General features: G+C 35.4%; 1 protein-coding gene across 1 annotated transcript in view; it reads left to right on the top strand.

Annotated features, from left to right (window-relative positions):
* Positions 1–20,000, top strand: part of FOXP2 (forkhead box P2) — a 262,680-nt gene that overhangs the window by 233,681 nt on the left and 8,999 nt on the right. The window contains exon 18 of the mRNA XM_027102140.1: positions 595–758. Coding sequence (XP_026957941.1) covers positions 595–758 — 164 coding nt within the window. The remainder of the gene's footprint in view (positions 1–594; positions 759–20,000) is intronic.

Genomic DNA, 20,000 nt, shown 5'->3' with positions numbered 1-20,000 from the left:
TACTTTTGATGTGAAGAAGCAAGAAGGACACCCTGTGGCAAAATCTGGAACACTCGGTTTTCCTGCGAAGGCTAGATTGATAGAAGCTTTTGCAAACGCATGTGGCTGTGCATTAATATTTATCCAGGCTGTCATAAATGATTTCACATCATAGTGTTGGGGAACATGGTGCTTGTGGCAAAAACTTTAAAGTTTAATTATAATATATAATTTTTATGCAGAGGAGGCAAATGTCAGGTCTTCTTTATTTTGAGTTAAGTTCTGGTCATTTTTAAACAGCAGAGCAACTGCTTGTATTATCTTGGGGTATTTCGCTATACGTGAGGATACACTATTTCATTATGTGGGATGCTGAAACCTGAGTGAGAAAGTTTGCTGGGAGAACTATTGTTTCAGTTGAACATCACACTTAATTTCCTTGGCATTGCTGCCACAAGTTGTCGGTTAGGGACGTTTGTCTTTCCCATACATTTTATTGAAATGCTTCTAAAATACCTGTATCAGGATTGAAACCCGTTAGAAGAAGATAGATGTTTTAAAAAGCATTTGGAAGGGCATTTCCCAAGTTGTCTCACACCCTCTTCATTTCACTAGGCTGCCTTGGCAGAGAGCAGTTTACCTTTGCTAAGTAACCCTGGACTGATCAATAACACCTCCAGCGGCCTGCTGCAGGCTGTCCACGAAGACCTCAATGGTTCCCTGGATCACATCGACAGCAATGGGAACAGCAGCCCGGGCTGCTCACCTCAGCCGCACATGTAAGTGGGGCTAACAGACTCCAAAAGGGGAAGAACCGATATTCCTATGCTTCTAGTCTTTACTAGTCTTCTGAAGTTTTGAATGGTCGATAAGTAAAAAATACAAGTTTAAATGGAGTTAAACTGCACCGTGTTTGTGACACGAAAAAGTGTACCAGAACTGCTTTTAATAAACCTTTTAGATTCTCTCCAGTATCCTATAATGATTGTACTAGCAGTCCTCTACAAATTCTTAGTACTACTAACATTCTCTTGGGAGTATAGCGGTGTCTAAGATGAGTCTCCAGCTTACGGATCATTATCACAGTTTGGTTTGTATGGTCCGATAAGAATATTCATGATGGAACAAGTTGTCATAATTTTTACTACTATTACAGGTCTCTAAACCATTTATGAACTGTAGTCAAGATATTTCCCGTTTTTATAAACCGTAAAATGCAAAGTTTAACTGTTAGACACAGTTTACATAGAAGCTGGTAAAGTGTAACTTTTTGCCTGTCTTATAAATCAGTGTAATTACATATTCAACTTTAATTACTGGTGCGTCTGTATTGGCAAGGTTTATATGTTATATTTTATGCAAGACTACGATTCCTATTAATATTTAGCAGCTAACTATATCATTAATTACTCTAAAATCTTTCCCCTACCATCTTTTTAATGGAGCTGTGAGAGTAGATGTATTAAAAATTGATGTATTGTAGATTTCAGAAATGTGTGTGACGCTTGAAAAAATGCCTGGCCTTATTCAATAGGCCAAGCATATCAGCTTCTTGTTTACTAAAAAGTATGGACCCTGCTAGAACTTAGAGTTCAGGAGGAAAAGTTAGAATCTGAATCCAGAACAATCCGTTCAGTTGTTAGAATGAGTTTTAACTTAATGTCCGTACTTCTGAGAGTTAAACATCACATACTTCTAATTTCAGGTTATTGAGGTAAGAACAGTACTTCCTCTCATTCTTATATTTTCCTCCCCTACTTTTGTACTAAATATCTAGTCAGAGGCCTGACAGCGAAATATGGTCTTTCTAGCAGCCTATTTCCATTTGACCTTTCACCGGATATTACTTTTGTTGATTTTTGAGACATCTCATTCTATTTGACATATTAATGTCTTTAAGACCATGTGCCTAATTGCTTTATAGCACTTTTACTCTATCACCTTTGTGAACAACACACAGTGAACATTAATATATTTTATCAGGTTCCAAACCATTACTTTTTCAAAATGGAAAAATTTGTCTTTTGGAAGTGTCTTTAGATGTGTTAAATAATACAAAAGAAGTGATAAAGCTGGAAGTAGAGAGAACATATGGATATATGCTCCTAAGAGTAGCGGTGCTCTCACACGAGGCAAGTGAGCAATCCAGCAGAAGTCTCTATATCCCTGCTTTATCCTCTCAGCCATGAGTGGGTAGCTTGAGGCCTTTTACGTTCAGCCATTCTCCTGAGTATGCTGATACTTGCTCCCTGTATCAAATGCTAAAACTATAAAACTTTAAAGAGCAAACAAGAGTTAGATGCTGTTTTCCCCCTTTAAAAAAGACCAATTTCAGAGAAATGAAAGGTATTCCTAATAAAAGTGTTTCAGCTATTAATGCAACTCCTTGCGCTCCTATATGATATACAGGGGTTGTTATGAATGATATATAGAGGGTATGTAGGGAGGTGGTTTTTAAAACATATGTGTCCAGTGATAAGGATATTAAAATAAAAAATGAATGATTCCATACGATAGTTTATTAAACATTGTGTTTTAGAACCCGAAATCATAACTGGGCTAAATTACAGCATTATTAGGTTCCTAGTATTTTTCGTTTGCCAATTGCTATTTTCGATTTTTTCATTTTGTTATTTAGTTACACTTTAATTATAAAATACCTCAGAAAAAATAGTGTGTGTAAAACAATATATAAAAATTGTATATTTAATTCCTGATGTGGCGCCACTGTGGGCTTAGAAAGCTAAGATGTTCTTAGTCAATATATCGTACATTTTATGCTTATATGAATTAGTGCACGTGAAAAATATTTATGTGTTTTTTCCATAGAGAGATAAAAGGAAAGCTTCCCTCGGCTTATTGGAAATAGATTTCAGAAAAGACAAAAATTGGAGGAAGACCAAATCTTGTTTTCTCCTAAATTATATAAATTATAATCATGTTTAATTATCTTGCAGAATACTGAGTCAACATTCTCTCTTTGAATCTGTTTCTGCTGCGGTCATTAACGTTTTGTATGTTGGATGTCAAATATTATTGATGGAATGTCACTTCAGTATTCTATATCTTCATCTTTATAGAGTTTTAAGATGCTCGGACTTAAAAGGCATTTTATGTACATTATTAGACAAAGGAAAATATTACCTAATTCTCTCCGTCAAAATTTGTCTGCATATGGGCTTCCCTGGTGGCGCAGTGGTTGAGAGTCCGCCTGCCGACGCAGGGGACGCGGGTTCGTTCCCCGGTCCGGGAAGATCCCACATGCCGCGCAGCGGCTGGGCCCGTGAGCCATGGCCGCTGAGCCTGCGCGTCCGGAGCCTGTGCTCCGCAACGGGAGAGGCCACAACAGTGAGAGGCCCGCGTACCGCCAAAAAAAAAAAAAAAAAAAATTTGTCTGCATATAATTGAATGCACTTCAAAGTACTTTTTGAAAATTAAGCAGAAGTGAAAGAATTTTTTTACATTTCAGTAGCATAGTCATGTGTCCTGAAATGAAATCATGGTACTGGTTCTTGTTGTCATTGTTGTCATTGGTTGAGGGAGGGGAGGGAGTAAGTTAAGCTGATGCAACTGTTACCAAGAGGCAGAGGGGCCTAGTGGTATTAGTATATGAGCTCTGGTGACAGACTGTGGTGGTTCCAACCCCAGATTTAGCACTTAACAGCTGAGTACGATTTATTTGTTTCCTCAGTTTTCTCAGCTGAAAGTGAGGTAAGTCATAATAATATGTACCTCATAGGATTCTTGCAAATAAAACAAGTGCCTGGAATATAATAATTGCTCCCTGTGTCCCTAATAGTGCCGTATTCAGAGTTACTGATTTATATCACCTCTCGTAATACCTCATTATTTCTGTAAAGGAGACCATAAACAATACAAAAATATTTTGCATTTTAATACATTTTTTGTAGGCTCTCCATGACTGTATGGTTACTTTCTTTGGGAGTCAGTCCCTTTGCTTTTCCTCCCACTTCCTCTTATAATTCATGAAGTAAGCAGATCCCTAAGAAGTGAAAGAACGTGAGACAGGAATTTATGGTAGGGAGCACCTTACTCAGACTCAACGAGATAAGAGATTTTTGAGATAAGAAGATGTTATCTGAGGTTGGAGGCAAGGAACAGTCCAAATAGAATAATGTCAACCCAGAACAGGAGCTCACGATATCTGCCTGGAGAACACTGCATATGAGGTTTGACAGGAATGTAGAATATATGAAAGGAGACCAGACTGTTGAATGCTTTAAATGTCAAGCTATGGTGTTTGTTTTGATCAGTATGGAACTTAGCAATGTTATAAGCTTGGGTTTCACATGACCAGAGATGTGCTTTAGGAAGAGTAATCTGAACGTGTACTGAATGAAGCATGCCTGAATGAAACTCAAGTGAGGTAGGATATTCTGGAGTTGGGAGAGACTGGAAGCAGAAGATGAGTCCTTGCAGGAGGTAGTATCTGACTTAAGTACAAGACAGCGAGTGGACAGCAAGGAATCCATACAAGAAGTGCTGTGAAGAGAAATACAGAACAAGACAACTGATGAATGCTGGGGGCAAAGAGGAAAATTAGGAAAAATCATAGCAACTGTAAAAGCCTGTGAAGAGAAATAGAGAGCACAAGAGGATGGGCTCAAGGGGGAAAACGGTGATGAATTCAGTATTATCCTACTTGCTGAATCCAAGAACGTAAATGTGCTTAGAGTCAGGAGACAACAAAACTGAAACTGTTTCTTCATTTAGTCTTTTTATTCAACTCCAGAATAGTAAAAGAAGTATTCCTGAGGTTGATAGAAAAGATGTTTTGAAGCTTTGGAAGAGTAGAATAACTATGGTTTAGTGCTTCTTATAAATTGTTTTTAGAGAACAAGAAAGGCCAAATTATCATCCTTATTCTTCATTTTGACAGTCCATATGTAACACTTCCCCGCACTGTGACTTTCACTCTTAGAGTGCCCTGAATGAAGCCTTTTGCCAAATTAGTGCATTTATTTTGCCTTAACTCTTTGCCTTTCTTCCCTTTCCTTTTTCATTCTCCTCTCTTACCTAAATTCTGCCTTTCCTTAAGGGCCTCATCCTATTTTTCCAGGAGGCTTTCCCAAGTAATTTTGCAGTCAGGACCTACATTCTGCTCCACATTTCTGAAGAGCTGGCTGCTTATATCATTATCTGGAACTAACGCAGTTGTGTGTGTGTGTGTGTGTTGTCACGCACATGTGTGCTTGCACATGTGCATACTCATTTTGCAATTATCTCTGGCTTAATGGCAGGTCGCTTAAGGACAAAGATTATGTTTTAGACATATTATAGTATGTGAAACCCCTAACACATTATACCATACAAAGTAAGCACTCAATAACCATATGATAATGATTATGAAGACTCAAATGGGAGGTGACAGTTAATGAGAAATGGTTTGACTTCATGAGGTAATCTCTCCAAAAGTACAATCCAGGATTCTCTTAGAACTCTGAAGAAGGGAGAAGAAGAGATTTTTAGGAAGAAGAGATAATGAAATAGAATGCTAGCTAAGAGATCTTTCTAAATATTGGCAGAGTGTGTTTGTGAACTTTTGTTTTTAATTATTTAGTTAATATGTATTTTATAATTGTCTAAAGTTATGTCAATGGCAAGTGACAGGGCTTCACCGCATTCGTGATTATCCTCCCAGACCTTGTTAAATTTTATTTATCTTGTTGAAGGTGAAATGAAAAAAAAAATTATTGCGATTAATACAGTATTAATCAGATGTATGTTCAAGAGCAGAAAGTAGGACAGATTAAAGTCAGGTGGAATCATACAGATTTTACCTAATAATTTTTTGAAATTGTTTTGACTCTTTTCGATCAAGTAGATTTCTAAAATTTATTTTCTGCTGCTGTTGTAAGAGATCTAGACCCATCATGGTCTGAACAAAAGTTAAGAATACTTCCAGTAAGAGTCTAAGTATCATTACAATTTATAATACTCTTCCCTTCTGCACCTCAGCACCAATATTCCCTGATTACCTGACTTTTCAGAGTTTTATAGATTATGGATAAAATTACTTTAGATTCCTATTTTATACCGGTGTTTGCCTCTCATAAAAACTACCTGAAGAGTTAGGATTGATGCTATGTTCAGGTGGAAATGATTTGAACTTACTTTCTTCTCCCATGTGTTAGACTTAAATGAATGAAAAGAGGAGAAAACGTTTGGAGAAGACCTGGAAGGTGAACTCACACTGGTACAATCAATCCATTTCCTGTCTCCTTCCAAACCTGAGGCAAAAGAGAAATTTAATGATGTACCCGCCATATTTAGTTCAAATCAGTTGTTTCTTTTTTATTAAGCAGTTGTTTCTCCTCACTCTCAGTAAGTTGGCTCAGGTTTGCCTTTTCTTTCTCTTATGAAAATGTTAAATGAGGTTCCCATTTTTATATTTTCAAATTTTGTTTCTAGAGATCAAAACGAATGTTCTTCCTGAGCTGGTTTTGTATGGAGGGCTCCACGCACAAAGCCTTCCATTGTCATGCCGTTCCCCTTTCTGATTATTAGAGTCTCCTACTGTTGAGTTTTCAGATCATTTCTTACGTGTCATTCCTGAATCCTCTTAGCCTCCGTGCCATTTCAAAGTTCTACTTGCTAATATTCTATATTAGTTGCAGGTGATTATTTTTTCTGCCTCTTATTAAAGCAAATGTTTGAAGTTTGCAAGTTAATGAACTTCTATATAGAATCAGAATGTTAATATGGCTCATGTAAGACTAGAAAATATATTTGTTGTGTTCTTCGAAGCCAAAACTTTAGGGTAAGGAAATCAAGGTCTGCGGCATCGCACAAAAGGAGTAGTGTAGTGTTATTCCAGGACTACAATGGAGATCACATTAATCTTTTTTATTAACATGTTGAATGCACATTCTACACGCCCCAGAACTTTCTATGCATTGCATGTCCCAGTCAGTCATCCTTACCACATCCTCTGCTTCTTGAGAAGCTCAGTTCGTTATACCACTCCAATGATAAACTTCAGCCTCTCCTAGCAATAATACTTTGCAACCAAAGACAGCTAAAAGGGACTGCTAGATGCCCATTTTGTGCAACAGTATTGAAAATCTAATAGAAATTGTGAAGTGTCATGAAACATAATGAAAATGTTCAAGTATATAATATTACCTTTCTTCCTTCTATTCTCTGTGGCTGCCTTAAAATTTAAATTGCTGTTTGTAGGCACATGCAGAATTTGCAGACCCTACACCTTTGGTTGGTGATATTTTATATAAAATCCCTACAGATCTTAGATCTTTCTGTGGACAAAGGCATTTGAAATTGGAGTGGCTCTGTATATCAGAGGAAAGCAGTTGAAAGTGGCTGACAACTTGAACAAGTGGAATGCTCGTTGTTTTCATGCCTGTTAAGCCTGCACTATTTTTTGCTGATATTTTGGATCGTTAAGTTGCATTAAGAAAAGCTCTAAACATAAAAGCATATTTTTGCTTTACATGTCTTCACAGATTTTTTAATTCACAATTTTTCATTTATCTTTAATTTTTTTTTCCCTAACATTTCTGGGCCTCATAATTTTATTCTGATTTAATTCTATTTTTATTTAACCTCTAAACTTTTTTATTAACTTTGCTAGTTAGCTTTGAGATCTCTTTCCAAAGTGATGGTAGAGAACTTATGACTATGCCAGCTCTTTATTATCTCATCTTTTTTTTTTAAGTGCTACAAGTATGGCTCAGTAGCCGCTGTTCTTTTTTACATTATTCCAGTCCCCGTATGTGGCACTTACAGCTCATTCTAGTTCCTCCTAATAAAAAAGATCCTCCCAGAGATACAGTGCCTTCAGCTAAAAAGTGCTGTATCCCCACCGTGCCAATAGTGGAAATTTGTGGGTTCCTGTAGGGTTTTAAAGGATTTTTATAGAACTATACAGATGGTATTTAAGTTTTCTGTTATGAATGCCCGCAATTTAGGCAAAGGGTGTCAGAAAACTTTTAGGTGACAGTATTGTAGCCTACTGCTTCTGTTTTATATCTAAAGAAGATACTTTGTTAGAAGGTACATCTTCCTTTGCACTAACACTATTTGAGCCTTAGAGGGTCAAAAAGTAATTGACTGAATTGTTTAAAAATGAATATTGTTATTCAGTATTTTTTCCTTCTAGTACCAGGAGAAAATACCATAGTACCATGTATACCCATATGGTATTTTAACTTCAGCTCTTGACATAGGGCTTAGGGAAATGGATGTCTATTAGGTGATATGGGTATTTTATGACTAAAGATATTTATTATTTAAAGTTGACGATCACTTCAGAATATTACTTAATGTGAAGATACTTTACATAAGAAATTATATTTTAATATGTGTTAAAATTATATTCATTTTGACTACTTTGGGAGAATTTTAAATTGACCTTTCAAATAAGTACAACAATGTATTTTAAAACTTTGACACCAATAACACAGTTTAAAACTTGATCTCAGGGTTCCTACATTCCATAAGTAGTTTCTATCATTAGGATAGAATTAAACAATTTATATAAGCAACAGATGACCAAATAATTTCACATAACTAGTGGAAACTGACATTCTTCAGTTTGCTCAACATTATCTTAATCTTTGAGCACTGAAAATGGTATAACATCAGCAAGACATTTAAAAGGCAGGAGCAGAAGTAATCATTGGTCACATAATGTTATCTAACTCTTGATAAATTTACCATTTGCAACACTAAATCTCAGGTCCCTTTTGTTAATTAGCAGGTCAGAGAAAGACATAATCTACTAGATTTAGAATAAAAGATATTGTTTTTACTCCCTCTTCCATTCTCGTGCTAAGAACTAACAGCATAGCTAAGCACAGTTCAGGAGGAAACTGAACATTGAGTCAGTCTTATGGTTTAATTTGAGCAAGGGAATAACTCCAGCAGAGCAGCCAGTCTCACAGATTAGATAGACCTAATGACACGAACCATATGTAATCCTGGTGAAGAGCCATCTCTGTCAAGATATCCAAGAAACAGCTTCACCAGGAGCGGGCAGTGAATAGGCAGCATCCCATCAGGGCAGCTTGGCAAAGGAAACAGACAACAGTCCAGAAAAGATGGGTGAGCCATGTCAGCGAGGGCTGCCCAGAGCCATACTGTAGCCCAACTATAGGACTTTGAGGTCCTGATCTTCAAGGAATCAGAACCCTAATTATCAATGAGAAATTAGAGAGAAACAGGAACATATACTTTGTGTGCCACATGCCCATCCTGACATTTCTGACTGAAACTTGGTGCAAGGAACAAGGTAAAAACGATTTTTGGATGAATGGTTCAAAGGAGCTTTGGAGCAGCAGCAAAGCTGACTTAATGGCCAAATGTCAAGATGTAATTTAGATTTTCTTTTATTTCTCTGACCAATAGATTAGAAATATAAGTCCTTAGATCTATACCTGAATGTTTATTGAAAGCTACCATTTATGAGACACAAAATGGAATGGTACCAATTGTATCTCAATGGGCAACTGTTTTGATTCTGAGATTGAGCACAGTATATCTGTACTCCTCAATGATCAAAGTAATTACATTTATATTTTCATTTTATTACAGCTGTTCTGATCACATCTATTACTTTTATAAATCAAATGGTAAATCTTAAAGAATTTAATTGTGCTTTTTATAATCGGCACTACAGCAAAACTATGTGAAATCATTTGAGAGTGAGCCTCCAAATCATGTAAAATCCAGTTTCTTTAAACAATGTTGTATAAATTTGAATAAATTATAATATAATGTTGAAGGTAAGGACAAGAAATCTTAGAGAAATTTCATATACATTTATATATATATATATGCATGCGATTTATAAAATTAGGTTTCATTAACCTTAATCCACCTTTCTGTTATATTTCTTAGAACTTCTGTTGACTTTAAATAGAACTTTGGAACTCTACCTTGGGGTCAGATCTTTGGGGATGTAGCATAGAATTATAAAATGCATTCTTAAGAATGGCAGTGTGTAGCTTGGAAGAGAAAATGTTATTACAATTATCAGAATATAATATTCCTTTGCAATCAAACACTTAAATGGCTGCATTTTCTAGAAAGTAGAATACGGGAGTTACAAGATTTATTAAATATATTAGTAGTAAAGTTGTATTCTGACTTCAAGATGAAAAATTAAAATTTATTTGGCTGTTTTCCTTAGCCACAGTGAAAAGGTATGAGAAACTTCGCAGGGCATTTTCTAATTACATTCTGAATAAAGTAAACTAAACAAGGTATATATGGCATGAGGAAGCATCACTCCAATTTTTCTATCCTCTTTTAATGGTTGTACATTTCTGAGAGGAGGAATATTTTCCTTTTCATCCAGAAATAAGTAGGATTTTTATCTACTGAACTGGAATAATGGTTCTGGGTACTGTCCTCATGGCAACTATGTGGAAACTCATCCAAATCAAAAGGAAGGTCAGTTCATTCAACATAAGAATGTCTGTGGTAAATGTTAATTTACAAGAGAGGAAACAGTCTTGAAAAACAATAAAATTGGAAAAATATTGAATCATAGTAGGAAAGATCTGTTTTATAATTTCTTAATTGATAAAATAAGAGCTAATTTATCATTTCTAGTTGTTTTTAATTATATGACCTTATTCACTTCTGTACATGAGAATTAAATATTTCTCTAATGTGTGCTTAAATTTGGAATATAAAAATCTAGATTATAGTGAAAGAAATCAGAGTTATCATTTCAAAAGAATAAAATCATAAATAGGATTAATTAAATAATTTCTTAATGACTGTATAAATAACTTCAGTTGTTTAATTACTCACATTAGCCTAAGATCATTTCTCAGTTTAGAAAGTACTTGCAAAATGTTTTCTTTTAAAAGTAAGCTTTTCCATTTAAAACTTTAGTTTCATTTTTTAGGTTATTTCTGTGATATGTTAAACTAAAATACTTCCTAAATAAAATATTACTCTAAAAGTTACAAATGTTTAATTTAAGAAATGTGAATTGTTTCTCATTTCAACCTGACTTTGTACAAATGGAGATACCTAAACTTGCAGTTTTTATAAATTTACCATTAAATTCCAAATATAATTATATCATTTCTTTGTACATATACTAGAAGGAAATGAGTAAAATTGAATTTCCACAATCTCCATTTTTCATATGCTTTCTGAATGAGCATGAATTATTTTACCAGTTTCCCTGTGAAACTTCTTTGGAAAAACAATGACTTTTTAAAAATGTTTTATTTGGGCTTCCCTGGTGGTGCAGTGGTTGAGAGTCCGCCTGCCGACGCAGGGGACACGGGTTCGTGCCCCAGTCCGGGAAGATCCCACATGCCGCGGAGTGGCTGGGCCTGTGAGCCATGGCCGCTGGGCCTGCGAGTCCGGAGCCTGTGCTCCGCAACGGGAAAGGCCGCAACAGTGAGAGGCCCGCGTACCGCAAAAAAAAAAAAAAAAAATGTTTTATTTGATGCGGTTATAGCTTCCAAGATAGCTACTCAAAAATAACAAACAAAACCAAAAACTGAGCCTCATGAAACTAAATCTTCCATTTTACTAAAGGAGTCTGTGTTTGTATTTTGGAATCCATTTTACATCTCCAAAACAATGATACTTACGTGGTAAGCGTGAAGGTTTTGCCATTGGCAAATTTGAACTAATTGAATAAAAATGTATTCAAACACATATGAAATTACAAAGTGCTAATCATACACTTTGATTTTCAAATACTTATAGTAGTTATCATTATTCATTCAACGGCTTTGTGCCAAGTACTAAATAGACATTGTAGACAGTTAAAAGGAAGTCTCATTTTCTCTAAGTATTTCCTTTTAATTAAAAAAATTTTGATGCTGTTTTGTGAGTCAAAACCTATGCAAATCAATGGACAGCCTTAGCCTATAGCAATACTCAGTCTATTCTGATATTTTGTAATGTCATTAATCAACAGCTAAGATATAACAATATATGAGATAAAGAAGAATTTGTATGATTGTAAACATTTTCTTTTAGAGTTAATCAATGTATCCCACGTAGGTTAAAGGTATACAAACTAAATTAAGTAGAAGTATCAAGAAACTTAAAAGTCAAGAACTTTAATAAATCAGTATTGAGTAGGAAATAGATGCGTGGTTTAAGGTCTACGCATATTTCAGTACGTTCAATATGTTTCTCAGTGTACTGTATATATAAATTCATTTTACTGGATAAATATTGCTATATTGGGCCAAATAAAATTATTTTCCATAGTAAAACTGAAGCATGAAGACCTTAATGCTATTTCTGAGGATAGGTTTTTGACTGTTATCTGGGGAGTAACGTTTTTTATATTAATGATCCGCAGTTACTGATAGAAACATGTTATATCCTTCAGATATGCTAGGGCAATTATTCTTATAGGATTTTTAAGATGTATCATGTATCATATCTCATGTATCATGTTTATTACTCGTTTTCAATAAGTATATGTTATTTAATGTATTTAACTTTCTCTCAAACAGCTAGGGTTATCTGAAGAAAGATATAAGGGGGTCTCCTAAAATGAGTAAACCACATAAAAACAATTTTACCTAGTCTTACTTTTAGTCTTGACTTGTAAATGTTTGATTAAATTAACTTTACATTGCCTGAAATCGCCCATATTGTAGAGATGAGCCATTAATTGTAAGTTTTTCTTCACAGCATTTGTTGACATCTATCATAACATTTAAGACTTAAAATTTTTATCATTAGTATTAAAAAATATTGTATTTATGAAGGGCCCAATCAAATTTACATGGTGCCACTGAATTACTCATAAATGATGACACTGTATAACTCTAAGATATTGCTCCCAAATTCCTGTCCAGTCTCATCCTACAGGTATTCCTCTCTAGGCAGATTGCCCATGCCAAGGCAAAAGAATGATCTATTCTCTTGATGATATCTAAATGAAGAAACACCATTGTGATTCTGTAGTCTAACATCTATTGACTTAAACATGTTTTGAACATCTCAGTTTCAGAGAACTTTATTCATAGTACTTCCTTATTTTAAAGAAAAAATAGGAACAGTTTATAGGATCTTTTACTTAGTCTTAATTAAGGAGAAAATGAAGACAATTTACATTTCTCTAGAGAATATACAGTGTGATCACAATCAAAAAAGGTAAAGTTTTCCATTATCATTTGACTCTGCTGTAGGATGTTGGCAACAATAACATTTCTTCTGCCTTTCATTGATGCCTTGGGTCCTTATAAATTTCACAACTAAAGGAGCAACACATTTCTTTAGGCAACAGATCAGTCTAGTAATGTAGCTAGTCCTCTCTTTGTGTTTTTGGTATATGCCATTATGAGGGTGGGCTGTAACACTGAGCAATTAAACTAGAGCATAAAATCCAACTGCTACTTTGCATTTCCTTCTGGTAGAGGCTTGGCAGGTTGAATGGAGCAGCGATGTTTCATTCATTTAAGTTGAATAAACATTTCTTGAGCACCTATTATGTGCAACATAGTCTGTTGGAAACTGGCAGGTGATCTGTTATCTACAAAGAGGTAGAATTCTAATCGAGGGATGGATATGTACAAAGATAAGGAGAGAGTCCAAGTAAAGGAAGGAAGAGAGTTATAACCAAATTGCAAATTAAGTGTACACATGCACATGAAGAATCATGAAAGTCTTCATGGAGGAGATAGCTTTGAGTTATGCTTAACATGAAATCAATTTTTAGGTTGAACTTTATGAAATTATTGATATTTGACTGGGTTCTTTTTTGCTTACAGAAATAGCAATCTTAATCTTTTCAACCTACATTAAGCAGAGCTGAGGAAAGAGAAGATAGATACAAAGGATTTGAGTGTATGAGCAAAGGTGACTAAGATATAAAGCATGAGTCTCATTCAGAGAATAGATCATTCTTTTGCCTTGGCATGGACAATCTGCCTAGAGAGCAATACCTGTAGGATGAGACTGGATAGGAATTTGGGAACCATAGCTTAGAGTTCGTTAATCTCCAAGCTGATGACAGGGTAGGGGCATTGAAAATTCACCAATTATTTGGAGATCCTTAGCAAGACCCTCAAGGGTATATGTTACCTACTTTTAAAAAGACTTACCCTTTTCTTCTTTACTACTCATCCCTGGGTATACTGTATTTTTTCACTTGAAAAAGTGTCCACAATTTTTTTATGCCATTTCCCCTCAATATTCAGTTTAAAATATATTTTTCTTTAAGATGACTTAAGAACTCAGACTGAAAATTAAAAACAAATTTTCCAGAGATCAAGTATCAGCAGCCTTTATGAACGTGGCCATTGCTTCTGCTAGCAACTTAATCGCAATGAGGACTGTAGAGAACTTTGTTTCGAAATCTTCCCATCTTCTACTTTCTGATATCCAAGCATTCCAGGATCTGCTTCCCCTCTTCCTCGAGCGATTAAAATGACAAATATAAAGATTCATCAAAATTGAATGAGTTATGAAGAGTCATCATCTATTTTAACTTTTAGAATCTTTGACAGGGGTTTAGGCTCTTCTATCTTCTTGGTAGAGTGTAGAAGGGAACTATTTCACATACATATACATTTAAAAGCAGTATATACAAAACTTTTTAGTCCACAACCAATACCCTTAATTCTTCACTTCTCTCCACGTTTCTAATCCTGCTACCTTATTCCTGGCCATCATGACCTTATTACACTATTTTAGTAAACTAGCTGGTTACCTTACCTCCAGTGGCCTACGTTCCATCTACGCTTTGCAAATTAATCCTCCTAAAACTCTTCTATCTTTTCGCTGCCATGCTCAAAAACCATCAATAGCCCTTCAGCTGGCAGAGAATAAATTTTAAACTCCATAAATGCAACTCAAGGGCACTTCACCATCTGACCTCGTTCTGCTTTATAACATATTTCTTTATCACCAACCCTCCTTTCCCCATGGCCTCTACACACTCTCAGCGTTCCTACAACACATATAAAATTCTCTATTTTTCCCATTTCCACTCAGAATGCCCTTTTCCTCAACTCTGCGTAATGAACATTTTCATGTATTTCAAAGCCTACGTGAAGTGACAACTTCCTCCGTCATAGATCATTGACTGGATGCATTGCCAGAATTTCTCTCCCATCTTTCATAACACTTTGTCTGTTATGGTATAGATCACATTCTACTTGGCATCGAAGTTACTTGTGTGTATGTCTTACTTCCTCTATTAGACTAATAACTGTATGAGAACAGGAACCATTTTCTGTATCAGCCCCTAGACCAGTAGTTTGCAAATAATGTTTATTGAATTGATATTTTCACTTCTAGCAAGAAGTAATGTTTATCCTTGTAGAAGTATTTCCATTTCAGCTACTGACTTTCAACCTTTCTGTCAGGAAGTATTAACAGACTTTATGTCTCTCCACCACTGAATACTTTCCCTCTAACTATCTAAAGAAGTTCCAAATAGCTTTCTAATTCTCCTAAGTGTAAATTACATCAAATTAGGAGGTTGGCTATTCCTTCTTCAAGCAAGAAATTTAAATCACTGCTTTTCTGTAGTAAATAATAGGTAGTGGACTTGGAATAGTTGAATTGGAAATCTTGTGTTTCATTGACAGAACAATTTTTAAACTGTTCACAATTAATTCCTGGATTCTCGTTTAAATGAATACTCATTATCTACCAAATGGATAATTTGCTTTAAAATCAAAGATGAAGTTACTTCCAAATCCACTTAAAGGAATAGGACATATTGCATCAGGTTTAGAAGAACTACTAAAGTGACTGTCAAGGTAAATATGTCTACCTGCTGTCTCTGCCTTTCTATGCCAGAAGTTTGTACTCTTCTGTGATAACCTAGATGCTTGGTATGTATTAGGTGCCCAGTAAACAAATGAAGTGCTGGATAGATTATCCAATCCAGACTTCATAGACTCCTGCCTTAAGATACGTTACAAATAAGTCTATTTATTATCCTTTATTCAAGATCTCACAGATGAGACAATAAGAAATCAATTATTCCACTAGTTTTTTTTTTCTTTTTGTTCATAAGTTAAGAAAAAAAAAGAACCTAAGTCCTCAGTTTCAATAGTTTCATTCTATTTGCTCAAAGTAGCTGCTACTTTACTTCTTATTAAGGGCTCTATTAAGGACTGCAGCTTAATCTGTAAGACACCTCACATCGAAACTGAAAGGAGTCGTGCATAAATTTCAAATCAGGGAGGAAAAATGGCATGAGGAATATCCAAACCATCCACAGTATATCTTCTTCAAACCCAGAAAGAGTTTTATCACCAGGATAGATAGTCAAGAATTTCTCTCGTCTGTCCATCTGAACTTGTTCTTCCTTTACTGTCTTTAATGAATTCCAGTAGGAGTGCAGATGCTTTGGGATTCTGCTTAGAGGCAAATAATCTCTCCCAGCTGTTAACCCCTCCAGTATCACTTAATTGCTATTCCTCTTAGGACACTTATGGCTGGCAATTGTGTACATATTTGAGTACATATTTCTCCCATACCAGACTGCAACTTCTTTGATAGATGTTTAAATGCCTCCACAGTGCCTTATATCTAGAGGGTACGCAATAAACGCGTTAAATTAATCATTGGCAATAGGAGATAATGATAATGTTATTGGCTTTTCCTGTCAAAGTGAGATTGATGCTCTTTATGCCATTATGGACACAGGCGACTTGACTCAACCCACAGCATGAAAGAACTTTCGGCAGAAAATTTATTGTCTCTCAGGCTTATATATATTGCTATGTCTCTTAAAATTTCCATATTTTAGTCAACTTTGAGTTCATCTATTTAAGGTTTCTCCAGCTGAATATGTATCATCAGACTTCATAAACTTCAGTGTACATAGCACATGTGATGCAGGCCTGGACCATTCAATGCATGTATGTTAATGATTTCACTGACAAGTTATGATGAGGCCTGGGATGGGATGGCTGAGGAGTGTAAGTGCGGGGGCTCTGCCTACCAAACATTTCAACAATGGTCTTTCTACTTTGAAGTTTACTTTCCTCTGTTGATCTAAAAATGGTCAGAGACAGGACCTGAGATTTTGGCGTAGTGCCGTAGTGTTCAGGAATGTGTTAGTAAATAATTCTTTGGAATAATTATAGTAATATGTTGTGTTATTTTGTCCCTTTTATACCTTAAATGTACTTTTAAGGAAATGTAGCTAGTCATTACTTTAATAGCCCTAATGCCTGGCATTTGGTATGTGGGGCACTTATATCTTTGTTTTATGACTTTTCTGATATAGTAATAAAAGTCTTAATTTGTAGAAGGGCTAAAATGTTTTTAGAGCTAATTAAGTTCATACGTTGTTTAAAAAGCAATCCATGTACTTACACTATAACTTCTTCCAAAAAAGGATTTAAGGTTGTAATTATATCATGAGTGTATCTAACACTGATCACTTATGAGCCAGTCACTGTTCCAAGTGTTTTGCATACACAAAAAATCATTTACTCCTCATAACTACTATGTAAAGTAGGTACTTTATTATCTCTGCCTTATGAATAAAGAAACAGAGGCACAGAGACATTGAGTAACTTCCCCAAGGTCACACAGCTAGGAAGTAAAGGAGCCAGTGTTTAAACCCAAGCATTTTATCCTCAAAGCTCACTGAATTCTTAAACACTATAGTATTAACCACTTATCCACTGCTGCATGACTAAAGGTTATAAATGAGGTGCCTAAATTATTCAAGATTACTTTATGCTACACTAATAAGTTAATCAAAATACTAAATACATAAAAATTATTGTATTAAATTATACCCTGTTAATTAAGAACCTTTATATGATTCAACTGGAGAAGAGGATATGTAAGGAGGAATTGGTGAGCACTGCATAGACAGGGAGTTACTTTAAAGGGTTTCCTTTATTTTATTTGAATTGCCAGAGGAATTTCTTTGGTGAAGGGGAGCATTTTTCCTGGGAGAAAATCTAATTATCCTATAATAGTGTAACACATGGTATCCTGAAGAATTTGGAAAAATGAACACTACAGAGATAGCCCCTTTTTTTCCAGAGATATATTAAATGACCCTCATATCCTATAATGGGAGGATGAAGGGAAAGATACTGCTGATGGCTGCAGAAGAGACTAATTTCCGATTCATTCTACAACCCACCAAAGGCATGTGGTTTCCTTGGGTTTCATTTCCTTTGAATTGGCATACAGGACATGTGAAAACATGGAGCTCTCTGAGATCCAAAAGTGAGAAACCTAATATAAGTGGAGATAATCATGATAGAATTGTATTTTTATTGAAAAGGATTCCACCAAGGTATAGGCATAGGTACTATAACTTTCAAGCAATTTTATTCCCTGGGATACTTAAACTTCTCTTGCTACATTTTATTTCTTTTTTAGACATTGTATTGGTGGCAATCGGATATTTTTAAGAACTGAGCATTCATAATTATTGGCTCTGGTTTTAGTTTATTTTAGTAAATGAGCAGCCTAACACTGTAGCCTTAAGGGAAAATTTCATTTACATCTTTCTCAGGTCCGATACCTTGTTCACAAACGAATTCTGAGTGAAAGGATTCTAAGAACACTTAATTCCAGAGAGAAATTTTCTCTTTTATAGTTGATACCAATGAAACTCTTAATGCCTTGATGGGACATCGTTTATTCAGTTAACACATATTTACCAGGTGCTTGCTGTGGTTACAGCTCTCTTGATCTGTGAAGTTCATAGTCTAGTAGGCAAGACACAGTTCAGCCACCGCCAGAAAGAGTTCAGTACAGTACATGTGATAAAGGCAACGTGAGATAGCAAGAATAACCAGGTTCCGAGAAAGATTCCAGAGGCCAGTTGTATACTAGTCCTGGCTCTGCCTGTATTTATCATAACTCTTGGAAAGTTACTAATTTTTTCATCTGTAAAACAGGAGCATTGGATAAAATTATGTTTGATACAGTGTTAGGATTCCAAGATTCTATAGTTTGGGGTAACAGAATGATCCAAAAAAAAAAAAAAATGCTTTGGAGGGTTGAAGTAGGAGGTCAGTGAAAGCCAGACAGGTCAAACAAACTCTTTAGAAGTAGATAAGATATAACTTGGTCCTTATATGGTAGACAGGATGTGCATAGGTAGAACACAGTGAGGAAGGGAATGCCAGGTTCTGTGCACACACAGTGAGTTGAAGAGGAAAGCGCAGACCAAGTCAGCGTGAAAAAATGACTTGGAGTAGGAATCGAACATGATATTTTAAGGGTGATGTTTTGAGTCGGGAGTAGAAGTTATTATTCAGAACTACTGTTGTACACAGGGAGGTTGCAGCCTAACTGTGGAGAATGGCTGAAGAGTTTTGGCTCAATCCTGTCTCATTCCCCTGTGTCTCAGTTCAGATAGATTTTTGTACAAGGCAATGACATAATGAAATAAATTCCTTGTGTATTAAAATTCTCTGAGAAGGTAATGGAACATGCCTTTATAGTGATCCTTTAAACAAGAATTCTATGTGTTTGTATTTTAGAAAGACATCCCATTTGTTATTCCTCTTTATCTGGAACTTGAGACTCTTCCACAGGGTCTTTATTCAAATCAAAATCCAACCCAGAAAAGTAAAACACAAATGAATCAGATACTCAGACACCCAGCTCCAGCTGAGGGGACAGTGGAAGTGGAACAGGGGATTAGGAAAGAGAGTCAGACTAGGGAGACCTCCTAGGTCTTCTCAGAGCCTTGAGAACATTAAGACAAACCAACTACAAAAGAAGTCAGATCTTTAGCTAAAATTATTAGATGCTCAGAATAATGTTAATTGACTTGAGGTTAATCCCATAGATATCAGCGTATGTCTTGCCAACTATTCAATATCTGTTTAGAAATATTCACCTATTTAAGCTTGAAAGTTTTGAATACTCATAGGTCATTTATGAGACCTAGTTAAAAAAAGATGCTATTATATTAACCTTAGGAGTTTATTCTAATCATTTCCAGTACTTAAGAGTTTGACATTCAGTAAAATGTTCTGAATCCCAGCTTGAACCTGGAAAATCTAAAATTATAAATTCAACTTATAATGATTATTAAATCAAAA

The sequence above is a fragment of the Aethalodelphis obliquidens genome, unplaced genomic scaffold, assembly GCF_003676395.1.
Source record: "Aethalodelphis obliquidens isolate GAN/ISIS:26980383/991018 unplaced genomic scaffold, ASM367639v1 scaffold5, whole genome shotgun sequence".
Taxonomy (NCBI): domain Eukaryota; kingdom Metazoa; phylum Chordata; class Mammalia; order Artiodactyla; family Delphinidae; genus Aethalodelphis; species Aethalodelphis obliquidens.
The sequence above is the reverse complement of the archived record's forward strand: the minus strand, read 5'-3'. Positions and strand labels throughout refer to the sequence as shown.